This window comes from Hypoxylon fragiforme (assembly GCF_022984875.1).
Source record: "Hypoxylon fragiforme strain CBS 206.31 chromosome Unknown GGS25scaffold_5, whole genome shotgun sequence".
In the NCBI taxonomy this organism is placed as follows: Eukaryota; Fungi; Ascomycota; class Sordariomycetes; order Xylariales; family Hypoxylaceae; genus Hypoxylon; species Hypoxylon fragiforme.
This window is the reverse complement of record NW_026054760.1, coordinates 925,936-942,643: the sequence shown is the minus strand read 5'-3', so window position 1 is coordinate 942,643 and position 16,708 is coordinate 925,936. Positions and strand designations below refer to the sequence as shown.

The following is a 16,708-nucleotide window of genomic DNA, read 5'->3' as shown; positions in this document are numbered from 1 at the left end:
ATGCCCCTTTCCACGAAAATAAGCCTTCGATGACGAGGCATGGGCCGCGAAAGCCCAACCATTTCCTGTCTGAGGAAGGAAATGTTTTAGGTCATACGCTTGGGAAAGGCATATGCCTTCGGAGATATCGAGGGAATCTGGGAGCTTCCCCTTAATTCCTCATGGACACAAACAATCGCGAAAGCAGCAACATCACCAACCGACATTCTGCGGCATCGATAACGGGATACCGCTACCCATGACAAAGACTTTCATGGAATCAGCCAATACACACTTTTCACACAACACAAATCAAATTTCACACATATGACGAAAACGTGGGGGGAACAAATATATGAATATTAGCTCCCCATGCATCTTTCCTCATCTGGAGCATCATGAACGCCATTACTGGACGCCTTCCAACTCCGCCGGCTATGCATATGGCCCCGAAAGCTATACTATAATCTCAGAGCAAAACAGCCGCCAACGCCACCTCCTAATCTGACCTTTTCGTGGAGCCCATATGTGCGAGCGATTTTATGTACATGTTGGTGCGATGCGAATACAAGGCAGTTGATTGAGCGGGATTAATAAGTCGCTGGATGAATATGTCGCTGAATCTATGGTCTCATTGGTGAAAAAAAAAAGTGCGACCCAATGAAGCCGTCCTCGGGTTCCTGGTCGCACAGAGCGGGTTTCCGGTATCTGCAAAGCTCGCTTGCACTCATCCGCAGGGCGAGGATAAGACTCAGAATACCCATTCTCTGGGCTCTCGGCTCGGCACACAACGTACTGAGGCTACCCACTCCGAATCCCATGTCCTTTCAGCATTGGTTCATTTTAAAAGCTATGGGTCGTATCGATGATCATCCATAACTCTAGGCTACTTTGTGTAAAATCTGTTGTGGATTATTCCAAAGTTGGCCCATGGCTTATCAAGCTGGTGATGACTGGGCTGGCTGGGCTGGCTGCGGTTGTGGTTGCTGCGCCTGGGGTTGGACTGGAGCTGCTTGAGGCTGCGGTAGAGCTTGCCGAGTTGCGCCATTGGTCTGAGCAACAATGGGATCCCCGCCTTGTCTTCTAAACAAGAATTGGGACGGCGGGATCGTTGATCGGAACTTCATTTGACGAGCACTATTGGGATCAACTTGATATACCGGCTGTTCATCCTCGTCGTCACTATCTTGGTCATACTTCCAACGGTCACTCTGCGCATAATCTATTTCGCGAGGGTCCGTCGGCCCATTCACCTTGGGTGGTCGACGATCGATGAATAAACGGTTTAACCTGCCTACGCGACGGCGGAACGAAGACATCCCTCGTTCATCCTCAGTGCTAGGGCTAAAGCCAGGGAAGTCGGGTTGTACAAGAGAGTCGTGCACATCGGCCAGAGACGTCAAAGGCGCCACCTCTCCCTCCATCGAATCTGATGCAGACGCAGGTGGCGTCATTAAGTATCTGGTTTGTGCAGGCCGGAAACTAGGCTTCGTCTCTTGCACTGGGGGAAGCGGATCAGCCGTCATATCGACATAATTCTGGTTCCACCTTCTGTGATTCTGGACCTTCTGCTCCACATCGCTACGCAACTCGTTCTCTTTTTCAGCGAGCTTGTCAGACAGGACAGCGAGGTCAGCTGGCTCCACACTTTTCCCTCCGTCAGGGCGGACGACAAGACGAAGTTGAGTATGAGGTACAGGACGAGGCGGTGCCTCTGTTCTGGGTCGTTTCTGTGGCCTGGAGTTGTATAAGTCATCATCCTCACCCCTGATGCCGAGCCGAGTCTTAGTCTCCTTCAGACGGGCTCGATGCTCGAAGACCATACGGTCGCTGCCTAGCAACTCCTTCTTGAACAATTCTCGTTGGCACGAGAAGACGACAAGCTGACGAGCCTCTTCTAGTTCTCTACGAAGTTTCTTCAGCTTGTCGCTCACCTGGGCATCACGTGCTCTCGTCTTCCTCGTTTGTCGTACTTCTCGTCTTCGGAAACAGACATATGGGTCCATATCATCATGCTCCTGGTGAGTTTCGAACTTTAGTGAGGACTGTAGAGGTTTGTTGGTGCTCCCTTGTCGTCGAGTCTTCCAATACTCATAAACATTTTTTGCGTGAGATTGAATGAGTTTTGCTGAGATGATATGATTCAAGGCCTGAGCCATAACCTCGTATGGCACTACCGTGTTGTCAATCGAGGCATAGGGAGTTTGCTCTCCCGCCGTGTCCTCAAAGACTTCCATTATCTGCTCGAAGTCATCCTCGGAGAGTTGAGTATTCCCCGTCCACTTGGCATTGTATGACTTGAGATACTCCTCATCCTCTGTTGTCATATCATATAGAACACTGAGCGTCTCCTCGACAGTTTCAGAGAACTTGATATAATTCCGAGGCTCTACGTAGAGCTTGGGATATAATTCATTATAACATTGCTCACTCTTCTCAGGCGGCGGGACGGGAATTTCATTGTCCGTACTCGCGCCAGCTCCCTTGAGGCCCTTAAGGGCATTCTGCAGATGGTATTCCTATTGACGGGTGCGTTAGTGTCCTGTAAGTGATAAGTAGGGACAAATAGTGATGCATAACGGTGCGTAGTGGTTTGCAGTGGTGCATGATAGTCAATGTCGAGTCGATATCAAATTGATATCAAAGTGAGCATGACCAAGACTAGTGATGTCACGTGCCAAGTCACGTGATTGGGACATTCAAGGTAACAAATTGATTGATAACGTACATTTTCTTCGGCTTGCTCAACGCCAGTAGCAATTTGAGATTCAGTTGTGAGAGATTCATATTCGCTGGGGTCGATTTGATCTTCGCGGAGTACGGGCAGAGGCGTCTTTGTGTTAAGCTTCTTGTATCGCACTTTCCGGGTCGACATGGCGGTCGGCGGTGTGGGAGGATGATAGGGAAAAAGTCGCGAAGTGGTCGGAAAAATCCCGAAAAAATTCGGGGACCCAAAAGTTTAGGTCATGCGACGATGAAAATTGAAATTATTTATGATTAAAATTGGCGTTTTGGTGGTTGTTTTGATGGGTAAAGAGTCGTCGTCGGATGAGGTGACGTTGAATTGTTTGGGGCGCAAATTTTTGCTTGGTTCGCCGCAGCAGGCAGCCCGAGCAGTAACAACAAAGCAAAAGTTGAGCAGTGGTTTTTTTTGGTTAGGTAGGGTAGTTAGTAGGGTATTGTGCAAATTGTGCAGACCAGAGCCTTGCAAGGGGGGGTGGAATTTTGGTGGGGGGTAACTGAAGGGAATAGTTAGGGAAGGGGGGAACAAGGAGTACAGTAGTTAGAGGAGGAACCAGCGCGATAGGTTGGATAAGGAGATATCAATGATCGAATGTGCAAAAAGGGCGCCCCACCCCAAAAAAACCACACTTACGCTTTCCCTTCCCCAGCTCGTTAGCTGCTGGGTTAGAGGGAACGTGGGCCGCTGATTGGTTGCAGGTGGGTAGCATGTAATTTTGGGCAACAACGACTTTCTTTGGGGGAGGGGGGAAAAGGGGGTTCGGGCGCTGATTATGCCCGCTAGAATACGAAGCGTTAGGTACTTGCTCAAGTATGTACTGGGTACCTAACTTCTTGAATACAGGAGGTGCGTCTTGCACATTCAATGTTCACTTTCTCAAGTCGCAGTGTACATAACATTAGATACATAGCCCCTAATTACTCCTCAGATTATATACGCGAAATAATTTGAATAAACACAACATATGTATGTACGCCTCTTTCATCATTATTAGCGAAACAAAAAAAAAAACATAAAAATAGAACAGTGAAGTTCCTAAGGAGAAGGAGGCGAGGATGACTTTGCCAGGTACACAACTATTGTTTATCTAAGGAATTAAAGAAAACTTTTGGTGATGATACAGTAGTATTGTTGCATGTTCATTCAACAATTCCGACGATGTACATCTGTAAATTAGGTGGACTACTTGTTTGGAATAACTACCTAGGTAGTTACATAATTGAGCACAATCTAATTTTATGAAATTGCATAGTTATTTTGGCTTTTATGAGCTCATTTGAATTTCCCAGTGCACAATATCAGTGACATAACTTAACTGCATGCATCATTGATACATAATAGTATGTAGCTTCAATGATGCCAGGGTATGCAGTTCAGCCACATCTCGTATGGCACAGATTATCTATGATAAGATAAGAGATAAGGTACTAGTACAGGCATAGGTACTACTAGGTTAGGTACTTAGTGACGGTGACCCGGCTTTATGGACCGTGCAGTTCGCGTTTTGAAGCTGACAGGCTGTGACAGCAAATAAAAGGCAATTGAAATCTGAATCGTCTTGCCGCCTTGTCAACCTTGACCCCACCAACCCACATTCTCACCCAACTCGGAACCCTCCCATCAGCCTCATCTTCATCCTTCGCGAACATCACACCCACCTCTCTCTCAACCCCCATCCATAACCTCGGCGAATTATTATATCATATTGTCGCAAGCACGATAATTATACACGATCGAATAATACCCGCTGTTTTATAAATAGAAAGAAGAAGCAAAGAATAACAAAGAGCTTCGACTTGGATCACTACCTCTTCACCGTCTTGTACCCTTAGCTTAAATCCACCTCCGTTCAGGAGCTTCCAGCAAGATGGGCAATACAACGAGCGCCGTGCTCGACAACATCGTGCAAGGGTCCAACTGTATGTTTCACGCCCCTGTTGCGATTGCGACGGAGTAGATTTCTAATTGCGCTTTCTTTCTTGTAGTCGACCGAGAGGAGGTGGACAGACTCAGAAAGAGGTTCATGAAGCTTGACAAGGTACACCCCTAACCCCTATATTATATCATTTCACCTTTCATCCTTTACACCCGATGCTAACAACTCGCTTCTTCTTTCCTTGTTATAGGACAACTCCGGTACGATCGAACGAGATGAGTTTTTAAGCTTACCACAAATATCATCCAACCCACTCGCCACGAGGTACAGCCTTCCCTCTCCTTAAATCTTGTCCAGACTACTATTAAAACCCGTCGACTTCTACTTGGAGAGGAGAATAACCGAATGAACTAACCTCCCCGCGCAAATAGAATGATAGCAATCTTCGACGAGGACGGTGGCGGCGATGTCGACTTCCAGGAATTCGTGTCGGGGCTGAGCGCGTTCAGTAGCAAGGGCAATAAGGAGCAGAAGCTACGGTTTGCCTTCAAGGTCTACGACATCGACCGAGATGGGTACATCAGCAATGGCGAGTTGTTTATCGTATTGAAGATGATGGTTGGCAGTAACTTGAAGGACCAGCAACTGCAGCAGATCGTCGACAAGACCATCATGGAGGCCGACCTGGACAAGGATGGCAAGATCAGCTTCGAGGAGTTCACCAAGATGGTTGAGACTACCGACGTTAGCATGAGCATGACTTTAGGTAAGTCGCTATTCTTTGTTGTCGCCCGAATTGTTTATTATTATTGTTGTTATTTTTGGAGCTTGATGTGCTGACAGACCTTCCCCTGTAGATCAATTCTAGATACCAAAGCTATACCCACTGCGTGGCCCTACGGTAGTAATAATGAATCATGAAAATTAGGAACGTATATATGGATCATTAAATGGCTCTTTTCGCATCACGTGAACTGTGATGTGGGAGTGTTATTGAAGTCCCATGAGCGAGCTTATAATAGTAAAGAAGACGCATTAAAGATCATGTAATTCCCATGTATAACTCCAAACTATAGGTACAGAAGTTCCAAGTTTCCACGGATTATCATCCTACTCTCTTCGCCACTACATACTTGTCTAAGTATATATATGAGCCCTGGCCTACTCAACGAAAACAATAGTCGGAACCTACCGACGTAAACTTGTACTAAACTCAAGACGATTCCAACCTCCTGACCAAGTCTAAGTATCGAGGGCATATATCACATTGCCAAGGCCGGGATATGTATGGCCGTGGAAGATAGTCGATGCCATGATTGGCAACTCCGGTAAGTACCTAGATGGAGCATTCTATTCTATGGAACTATGTTGTTGCTGTTGCTTGGGGGGTAACATGTGTTGATCTGATATATCACGCCCCCTTCTCTCTTTCCATCTCTCTCGTTTGGGGGGGGGGGGGGGGGGGGGGGGTTAGAGATATCCGCCTAACAGCTATATTACTCTGCGTCTTCTAGGTTCAGCCTCGCTACAAGATAGGCATACAGATAGATAGATTGTCAGAAAGGGTGAAATGACAACGCGTTATGGGCCGAGTAGTAAGGGTCTAGGTCTGTGGTGATACCTTCAACACAATCTTATTCCCAACAACTAACCTAACTACTTTACAACAATAAGTCATGGGAGACATCTCATAGGCTTGATTTGGCATAACTAGCTAGGTATCAGCTATTAAGAAATTGTACAGTGAAGCGATACTCATTCCATACTTGCCCCTTCTACCTCTATTCACATCTTTCCATATAACTCCCTCTGACTTCATTTTCTTTCCACCAAGTCCAATACTTAATCTCCTTCCCCTCTTGCCAAAATTTTCAAGACTATAGAAAATTGTTAATTAAAACATCCTTTTGGGCCTTATGTGTTTATCTCGGGTACACCTTTGAAGTGCTCCCTCCTCTCAATTTTCTTATCCCCCTTAATTTCTCACTTTCCATAGTCTATCATCTCCCCGATTCTTAATCTCAACAACCTTGCCGTTTTTATCGATGTCAATATCGATTTTAGTAAACCGCCAGACGACCTGAGTTTCGGCTTTATATCCGAGTCGCGTGAAGACCCCCTTGTGAAAATCAGCAATACATCCATTTGCAGCTTTAGGAGCTAAAGGACGGGCTACCTTAGAAGAAGCTCAATACGAGTAACGACTTAAGTTATACTTTGAGTCTTGTGGCTTTGGCGTTGGTCGGAAGTGAGCTGATAATTACTAGGTACCTACTTCAAAGAACCCTAACCCTTCCGACGGTAAGAAATGAAAACTTATGGGAGGCTCCCTTTAATCTAGCTACGTAATTCTACCACTAGATTTAGCTTAGGTATATTGCTAGGCTCCAAAGGCTCCTTACAGCTGTCGAAGGGCTTGAGACCGTTCTAAAAACTGCCAGCTGTCACGAGGGCGGAACCTAGAAGACGCAAAATGATATCGTTCTTGGGCGGGGATCTTTAACATTTTCCCCGGAAACTATGGACACTAGGTACACATACATGTAAATAAGCCATTGATAGACTCTTAACACTAGCCGCCAATTTTCCGTAGAAGGAGATGTTAAGGCCAGGTAAGCTGGTGCTGTAGGCTGTTAATTTTGTGGGTCAGGAATTATTCTGCCATTAGCATAGCTCATTGAAAGGGAAAGCAGACTAAGGAGGAACAGGCTGAGGAGGAGGGGGGGGGGGGGTTAGATGATTAGAAGGGAAAATATTGCAAGAGGGAAGTAGATTAAAAGGGGGCGGCAGTGAGGTTGGTGATAACCTTCAGCCACACATGCTTTGAGATGGGTTCGTTTACACTTAATGTATCCAAGCGGCTTCCATACCTAACTTATAGACGGGATATATCTTCTGCCCCTATTCGCACAAATAACCTGGATACTAATTCATCCTCATACAGCTCACGTTCTTGAATTTTCTTGTTTACTACCTAGTAGTATTTACATAGACACCGACGCAGTAGCTATGCAAATTTTGAATCAACTTCGCAGCTTCTGCAAATAGATCGGTGATAGTGCTCACTAGCTACTTATCCTTATAACGTTACCTTGGTAGAAGTTTGTATTACGGATCTGGACAAGAGAGCCTTGAATTCCTAAGTGCCTTCCCGGGAGTAGAATGTTGTAACGATATGAGACCACTACTCGCAATGTCTTCAATACAACTATAATAGATAAACGTCCCCGTATCTATGTCGACGATCAAATACCTGGAAAAGGGGGCAGCATCACTCGGATACCCGGAACTGGTGATATGAGCCGAGGTTATGTTGTATGATGGCCATAACCTAACCTAGGCTATTCCATAGCTTTTGAGAATAGCTCAACGTACAAGACCATAGCTATATATTTGCCCTTTCTATGATATAGGATAATCGAGCAAGCGTACCCCCAGGTGGATGTTCTATGGTAAGCACCGTCTACTAGCTATGACCATCCAACCTGGGCAACTAGATTCAATGTGTAGGTAGGTACAGCTCTCAGACTTTACCCTCATCCAACGGATTTTCCCGGCAGGGCAAGGCCTTGCTAGGTATTTACACCAACCGGATCACGGGCCTAGAGGTAATCCCTCCCTCCCTACCTATTTAGTACCTGCTCACTTTACTGGGTACATGTATGATATATCAGCTGGAAGAGATCCCTTCTCCCACCCGTCCCACCCTTTGCGGAGAAACAACTGCACACCTATCAACCTACCTACCTAACCTAAAAAGAAATAAAGAAATAAAATAAATCAAGGTCTCTCCTCCGGAACCGAAGTTCTTGTCTCGCGTCGGACTGCAGAAAACGACCCGGCCTTAATTACCCATAAACATACATGAATGCGAGATTCTGCACCCACGCACACACACACACACACACACACACACACACACCCAGTGACCTAAAAGGAAAAGACTACCGAAACAAGACACGGGAAAAGGTTACCGGTGGCCCGTGTATCTGGTGTCCCACCCACTTAGTACTGAGTACATATAAGGAGGTATTGGTGACTCAGTTTTATCTGATGTTTCTTTTCTCCAGCTCCTACATAGTTATGTGTAGACCACGGGACCTGAGGTGACGTGCTCAGATGACTCAAACCGCTGCAACTACTAGGTACCTACATACCTACATGCAAGTAATAACTTAACAAAGTAGATATGTAGGTAGGTAAGAAAGGGAGGTGAAACAGCTGATCTTCCTGCAGGTGCTGGAGAGCGGGAGCGTCCCGTTAGATGGCGCTAGACTATGTGACTAACTACAATTGTGACATGCATTCGTATATTTATATAACACAATATATACATAATAGACTACCTCTAATCTGGGCCAGTTAACGAGCGAACGAACCCGCATCTGTTATTAGACATATGATTGATCATGTATGCGAGATGAGATGAGATGAGAGCCTGCATTGCATACGATGTTGCGTAACATCCTAAACCTGAACCTGACGTTATCATGCTACGATGGCGGGAACCTCGGAGAAAGGGAAGGGGGGGATTGGGGGAGGTGAGATGTATGTAGCTATAGATAGATAGATAGATACATACATACATACATGTAGGCATATGGGTAGGTTGTTTCATGGCTAGTACCATGTAGCAGGCCAAGGAAAACGCCTCATCGAATTCCGTGGTATCCATGTTCCGGGTTACCTACCTCCAACACCGAGAGAGGTTCCGGCCGCAAGGGTACCTCTCCAGTAAGTAGAGGCTACTTGTATGTAGGCACATACCTAGATAGTAAAGACGTCTTCTCGGCCTTGGGCTAACGCCTCGAATCTGCGTCGAGGTAGCCATGAGCAGATTTCTGCATGAACGGCACGGAACCGTGCCGTGGTGCATTAACTGGTGGCTTCTTCAAAAATGCCGTAAATGTAGCAGCAGCAGCAGCAGCAGCACTAGGTAATAACGCTCCTGCTTTTAGATCGTGCAGATTATGTAGGTACCTACATAGATTCAGCAGCTAAGGTTCAAGCCGCTAGATAGTATCATATGTAGGTACCAAGCCCAATGCTTGCTCGCCGTTACGGCTCACGCTTCCGGCGAGAGAAGGGGGGAAAGGGGATCGACGCGGGAAGCTGCATGACTGGGATGTGTTTTCTTTTCTAATGAAGGGTCGTTTCGACATGGGAGATAGATAGATGGCTTATTTACCACTGTACATAAAGTGTAGTATATGTAGTACGTAGGTGTATGTATTCAGGTACTTTTTGTAAGTATATAGAATGTAGTATGTAGTAAGTAGGATCGAGTCATTACGAGTTCAAGTTCAGTTCAGCTCTTCGCGAACATGTTTTGCTGGATGCGACGTCACAGTTTCTCAGCCTCCTTTTTTCTTTCTCTCTTCCCTCTATAATCCAATAGTTCGGAACAGGGTGACACTTGATTGTGTAGCAACCCAGCCCTACATGGGATGGTGTTTGACCTTCACTTTTTCTTTCCTTCCATCTTTTTTCTACCTAGAAAGGACTTGGATTTGTGTTCTTAGCGCCCCTCGGCGATGTCGGGCCCAACTACCTGGGTACGGTTTGCGATGAGATACAGGTTCATGTCGGTTGATGAGACACGAACTGGGATCGTGAAGAGTCGTACAAATATATCATATGGATGTAAGCCCCCCTTCTTTCTAGCCTCTCTTCAAGGCTCTAGTGAACCATCACCCTCCCTTTTACCCACACACCCCTCCCCCCTCTTGGCCCTCTCTTCAATCGATGTCTTCAGATTGAGCAATAAACAAGCACCTTGTTTGCTGAAATTGTTTCAGAGGAGTTTAAGCAAGTTCAGCGGCAAACAACACTAAGGGTGGAAAAGGAAGGGACCCGTTCGTGACCTATGTGCCGGTGTTACGTGATTAAGAAGGGGGTGGCACAAGAGATTGATAAAAAAAAAGAAGAGTCCAAAAATATATACACTTGTTGACTAACTATTGCAAAAGAATAAAAGATAAAATAAATAAAATGCCTAGTTAATACGCGAATGTTCTTTTAATCATGCTCTAACCATTCGTCCATCATATCTCATACCCCCTGTTCGCTTAAAAACGAAAAGGCGCAACGCAGATCCTTTTCCCTGTCTGAAGTAGAAAAGGGTGCGAGTCTATCAAACAGTAAAAAAAGGATGACAGGTTACAAAGTTGAAGCTTTCGCAATTACAACGTCCCTTGTTTTTTTTTCCTTTTCTCCCAAACTAACACCCTTTTCCCCATGTTTGCTTTGCTTTGTGCCCGTGATACCCCTGGATCAGTTCAAGTTTCGTTTCCATGATGGGGTGGTTGCATTGATTGGAGAGCGCCAATTATAGGCACGGTGCATCTATCAAACCAAGCTGACGAACAGGGGGGGAGGGATTGTGTGTGTGTGTGTGTGTGTGTGGAAAAGAAAGATGGAAAACTGCCTATCCTTCCAAGGCGTCGGGTCCGATCATATCTATCTATGCTATACCTAGGACCTAACAGGCCTGGGTTGTAGGCATGTATGAATGTAGGATCATTGTAGGTAGGTACCTATCCATGAGTGCCTACATGGTACCAGAATAAAAACACACAAGGAAGATCGCAGCTAGGTAGATGATCTTCCGTCACCTGTCTGGGCTTTGTCAGAAACACAAATCCAGTTGATTCGGAAAACTTCCGAAAGATCGACTTGCATCAGTGCCCTTTTTTTCCTATTCTTTTTGCGACCGGCCAATCAATATCGACTCCTGGCCGCAAATGGTAATTCTTAGAGGGGTGTGGGAAGGGGTGGATTATCTAACCTTTACTCGGATTGGACCTTTCTTTTTTCTTCCTTTTCTTCCTTTTCTTCTTCTTTTCCAATTATTTCCATCTTTTGGTTCCCCAGTTAACTCGTGTCTTTCTAGGAAAAAAGAGGTCCGTATGTAACGAAACCGCCTAGTAGGGTGGTATCGAAGCTGGAGTGAATTGTCCGTTCTATACTATGAAAGTACTAGGTAGTTAGTGGTAGGAACAAAATAAAAAAGAGGCTTAAGAGGGATCGTCATGTGGGGGTGGGGGTATAATAGAATTGCCAACATATACTACATTCATTACCCAGATACCTATAGTTAGTAGGTATAAAGTAGTATACAATGTTGTTGAGGTAATCGTACATACATATATGCACATGGATTTCTCCACGCAACTCCAGCTCCAGTATCCATCCATCCACCTAGGCATTATCGTGACTGGATTTGTACTAGGCAGATACCTACCACATACGTAGCAGGTACCGCTGGTATGCACCAAATTATGTACAGTGAGTAATGTGTATCAACGAAACTAATTGCACAAGCTCGTGGGAGCAGTGAATACCTTTCTTCTCTATAACCTTCCTTTTTGCCTATTCCTTCCTTCCCGCCGACCGCCAAGGGTATCTGCAAATATCATCGTACAGCCATACATCTCCTCTCCCGAGAAACCATGTCCTTACCCTTTCCCGTCATATTCGTGTCTTGATATGCCATCCATCCGTCATTGTCATGTGTACCACTCGCCCTAGTCGTGCCATCCCGCCCCCTTCCAGCCCTGTCGAATTCCAGACTTTAGCTGGAGCTTGACTGGATAGATACGGCCAAACTGCAACGGAAAAGTGATCCCATAACCACGCAAATTGGCTGCCTCAAGTAAACACAGCCCAAATATACACCTCCGAATGCTGCCTCGTGAACCTCCTAACTCCAGGACCCCCTTGTTGTTTACCATCCATATTAAATCGAACCGTGGCCTGATGATCTTCTCGCAATATCCACGAAGGGCTGTGGAGATCACAACCATAAAGTTATAGGTGAATAATCATCATCTGTTGAAAGCCGTGAGAGGATCCCACGTCTCAAATCACAATACATCGACACTGAATGGTATGACGCATTCTGTTTGGTAAACGGCCTTGCTTGTTAGCCCTTAGCGGGAAGTACGATGACCGCGATGGCCTGCCCCGGGGGGATTCGCCGCAGAGGAAGCGGCAGGCTCAGCCTCGTCCTCGTTCTCGTAGAGATCTAGACACGCCTCGATAACTAGCATATAAAGTCAGCAAGAGGCGGGGCGTGGTATAGAACTGTTATATGGGACAACCGTACTGGCAATGATAGGTTCTTCCCAGACACCATATTCATAGTCAACCAGACCGTGTCGGTCGATTCCATCGCAAAGTCTGACTATTTCTTTTCCCATTTTTCTCAGACCGTCCTCGCTGATCAAGGTTTGGCCTCGCTGTAAGGGCACGCCTGATTCCATCATATCCTTTTGCTTTTGAAATAGGGAGAGCCACGCGTGGTTGAAGTCTTGCCACATTCTGATGCGGTCCCTGTAGAGATTCTCATCGTCCGCTGAGAGGCCTTCAACAGTTAAACGTCACGAAAGTTACCGGATAATGAGAGGAAAGACGACTTACCCAGTTCCACGACTTTCGATAATAACCACTCGGAAATGTTTAGAAGCGAGTCGCTTGCGGCTTGCAACACACCATTTCGAATATTGGAAAATACCTCCCTCAAGGCTGTCTGGTATTGTTCATAGGCTTCGCCCATCTCCGTAGTTTGCGCGTAGTCTTGTTCCTCCATAGCCTGTTGCTCCGGCGTGCTTGTTTGTGCCATGCTGCTCATGGGCGCCAACCCTCCCGAGTAATTCTGGAGCATTGTACGCTGTTGAATAGCTGGGCTCTGTTGATATACTGTCGACGCACTCGAGGAGCCCGCGTGTGACTGTAGAGTAGATGCTGCAGCCGCGTTTGTCGGTTCGCTCGGGAAATAGGGGGTGGCTACATCCGTTTGCATCATCTGCAGCGCTGCAGGTTGCCGAGACGGGAATTGCTGACTCGTATCGTAGACGGCACTTTGCGCGCTCGCTTGCGGCACGTTGTACATCATGGGTGTATTATTATACGTACTAAAGGCCTGTGTCTGCCGAGTATCCTGCCCGTATTCAGACTGGTATGGCATTGTATTTTGCTGCATGGCAGTGGAGAAAGCTGCGGCCGGCTCCTGATAATATCCACTGTAAGCAGCCGTACCCCCTATACCTCGAGCTGCTGTTGGTGATGTGTTGATGGGCGTGGGCCGGAACCTATCGGACCCGCTTGCGCCGTACGACCTTCCCTGTGCATTGGGATCGTGAACTGGGTATCTGGATGTGGAAGGGTTGTTGACGGGCGGTTCGTTCGGCCTCCTCCGCCGTCCGTGATCATCCATGCCACGGGTTTACGAGTTGAAAAAAAAAGGCTGAAAGAAAGACGAGTTCTACCCGATGCGCCCCCGGCAACGGAGCTGGCGTCGAAGTAAAGGGGGGGCCACCTTGTGTCGTTTAGGCCGTGCCACAAACCGGCCCGTCAAGATCGTCTGAGCACTTCACCGCGTGCAAGTGGAACGTGTAATAGTGGTCGCGAAATAAACACTATAAAATAGAAGTCGACCTAGAAGAGTTGGCTCCGGTACTTGTTGGATAATGCGAGGTCGGATGAAATTCTGGTTTAGAAGTTCTTTAACACAAGACAGAGCGCGTCCGGCAAGGATGGGAAGAAAGGATGCCCTGGGATAAGACGCTTTCTTTTGTTTTTTTTTTCGGATGAAAATCCTGGCGGGAGGAGGAACTAGTGGGTTGGCGGTATATATGGTATCAGGTAGGCGTTTTCTTGAAGACGCGTCTCGGTGCGATGCGTTATGTGGTTGGGTGAAATCCAAAGCTTGCTTGAGAATGCCGCCAGCGTATGAGATGCCGAAGGTTTAAATAACTGAAAAGTCTTTTCTGGGTGCAAACACCGCCAACCACATGCCAGGTGGCCCCCAAGTCAGTCCCTCAGTATATGAGGTGTAGGGATGACGATGCCTCTGGGGAGCCCCAGAAGTTTGACTTCGTCCTTAGATACCTACTACTATAATAGTATGTAGGATTATGGGATGGGTTTGTCCACAAAAATCCCGAGTAGGTTAGACGGCGTATTTTGACTTGTCAACGGTTCTCACTACATGTACTGGGGAAATCCCAGCACTTCTTGCGACTAACTGCTAAATCAACAGGTAATGACCTTGCCAACCCCAATTGAATAGCAAGCCGCACTAGGTACAGAGACCCAATGCTTCGAATTTCTGAAAATATTGCGTCTAGACGTGATTAATCGTCCTAGTTAGCCTGCCCCTTTCAAGCGGCGATCACACAATATTTGAGTAGGTAATCTATTAGGACAAGAGTAAGAAAAAGAGTTGAGTCTGACCTGGGATTTGATTTGATTTGATTTGATTTGATTTGGTAGAAGGGTGAAGAGAGAAGAGGCCGTGAGTTGTTTTCAAGTATATAAATGAAATGTATGTAATAGTAGAAACGCCTAATGAAAAGGGACTTCGATGTATGTACCTAAGGTAACGTCGTGTGTGTGAGTGGAAGTGGGAATAGAGTTGTTGACATCGGAGGATTTTAAGCAACCCGGGGATTTCTTCTTTTTCTTTTTCTTTTTCTTTTTTCCTCCTCTTCCTTTTTTTCTTCTTTTGCTTCTTTCCTTTTCTTCCTTTCTTGTTCTTTTCTTCTTCTTCTTAACTACCTAAGTAGTGGACAACAAGATTTTAGAACAGAAAAGAATAAATACCTTTCTCATGACATCTGGATATATTATTCGGTGAGATGTCGAGAAGTTATGTACCTAACCTAGGCTGCTAGGTAGGCTTGCCTGGTAGGCTTGTCTGGTGTGTATTAAGGTCGGCAAGCAGGTGGGAGTGGAGCCTCAATTAGACTCTAGAGCGAGATAAGTAGAATGAATGGAAGGTTTCGATCCCTTATTTGCATGCACCCCATCAGAGCTGTGGGTAATGCAAATACAAATACAAATACAATACATGAAAAACACACGAGACTAAGCGACGGGCTGCCAATGAAAATGGAACAGAAAGGAGCACTTGAGCTTTAAAGAAATCCCCAAAACACATTAACGACACCAACGCCTTAACATGCGCCGTGCGGAAAGTAGCTGGGGCTTGCTAGACAGGGCAGACAGGGCAGGCGCAGGGCTTGTTTTGCGACAGGGTGAACAAGATCTGCGCAATGCGCACAGGTAATAGGGAGCGGGTCTCAATGGAATAACCCTACTGATACCCCTCGGGTGTGTTCCTACGAGACATTGGGACGATGATTGATCTAATCTGTTCAGACTGAAAAAGTGTGTATGTACTATGATGGTCTCTAGTCTCCAGATGAATGGATACCAGATGGATACTTTAGTGAGAGGGTGAAGAAAATGTAGAGCTCGGAGAATAGACTAGGTAGTAGGTAGGTAGTAAACCAAGTAGATAGACTTATTGGGTGGTACGGGATAAGTATATTGGGTAGGTACAGTATATTGGGTATATTGGTCAGGGGCATATAAGACAAACCTTTCCAGCCTCAAGAAACATTGAAGGCCTTACCTACTTCAAGTCCTCACCTGACCTACCTACTTACCTAGTTAACCTAGTACGTACAATACATACATATGTAGGCAGTAAATAGGCAGTAAGTAGGTAGCTGACCTTAGAGTATTTTAACTCAAAGGGTGTCACTGGTCACAACGCATGTTCCTGGTGCAGATCGGCCTATCAGAAAATGACCGTCAGATCTTTTGTCCTTAGTCGCTTGTACTATTGTGATTGTGCTGCATCTCGTGTCGTTGAGCTTGGGGACTAACAAGACATTAATTAGCCTGGGTTACTTACTATCATGGGGGCGATAGATCATAAGACAAGCCATAAGCTACTACGTATGAGTCTTCCGAGAGGGAGTCGTAACAAGTGGCTCATGTTGAAGAAGAAGCGAAGAGAGAAGAAGAAAATACGAAATAAAAAACTTGATATCACTTAGGTTCCAACGTTGCCTCAACCGAAAAAAAAAGGATGTGGGTAAAAGACATGGGTAACACACGGCGACGTTTTGCTTTTTTTTTTATTTTTTTTTGTATTTCATGTGCTGAACTCTAGTCGCGTGGCTGATGCTGATTGAGAGATAATTTGTATTCTGCATCGATCGGTCATCTTTGGAGAAAGTCATGAAAATTCAAGGCTGCCTGTGAATAAGTAATCATGCTTAGTTGTGTGTCCGACTCCTACATGTTAGGCCTACTAC

General features: G+C 46.0%; 3 protein-coding genes across 3 annotated transcripts; 1 reads left to right on the top strand and 2 right to left on the bottom strand.

Moving 5' to 3' along the window:
- Positions 1-887: 887 nt before the first annotated feature.
- GGS25DRAFT_269944 (enhancer of polycomb-like-domain-containing protein) lies at positions 888-2,994 on the bottom strand. The gene is made up of 2 exons (XM_049257378.1): positions 2,708-2,994; positions 888-2,498 (listed from the first exon to the last, which is right to left on the bottom strand). Exons 1-2 carry the CDS (start codon positions 2,852-2,854, stop codon positions 918-920), a joined length of 1,728 nt encoding a protein of 575 aa, XP_049116460.1. The 5' UTR covers positions 2,855-2,994; the 3' UTR covers positions 888-917.
- Positions 2,995-4,207: 1,213 nt separating this feature from the next.
- Positions 4,208-5,722, top strand: GGS25DRAFT_489738 (calcineurin subunit B). The gene is made up of 5 exons (XM_049260920.1): positions 4,208-4,641; positions 4,708-4,760; positions 4,849-4,922; positions 5,030-5,364; positions 5,456-5,722. Exons 1-5 carry the CDS (start codon positions 4,590-4,592, stop codon positions 5,464-5,466), a joined length of 525 nt encoding a protein of 174 aa, XP_049116459.1. The 5' UTR covers positions 4,208-4,589; the 3' UTR covers positions 5,467-5,722.
- Positions 5,723-12,167: 6,445 nt separating this feature from the next.
- On the bottom strand, positions 12,168-14,001 carry GGS25DRAFT_269689 (uncharacterized protein). The gene is made up of 3 exons (XM_049257377.1): positions 13,020-14,001; positions 12,706-12,963; positions 12,168-12,642 (listed from the first exon to the last, which is right to left on the bottom strand). Exons 1-3 carry the CDS (start codon positions 13,813-13,815, stop codon positions 12,530-12,532), a joined length of 1,167 nt encoding a protein of 388 aa, XP_049116458.1. The 5' UTR covers positions 13,816-14,001; the 3' UTR covers positions 12,168-12,529.
- Between the last annotated feature and the right edge of the window lie 2,707 nt (positions 14,002-16,708).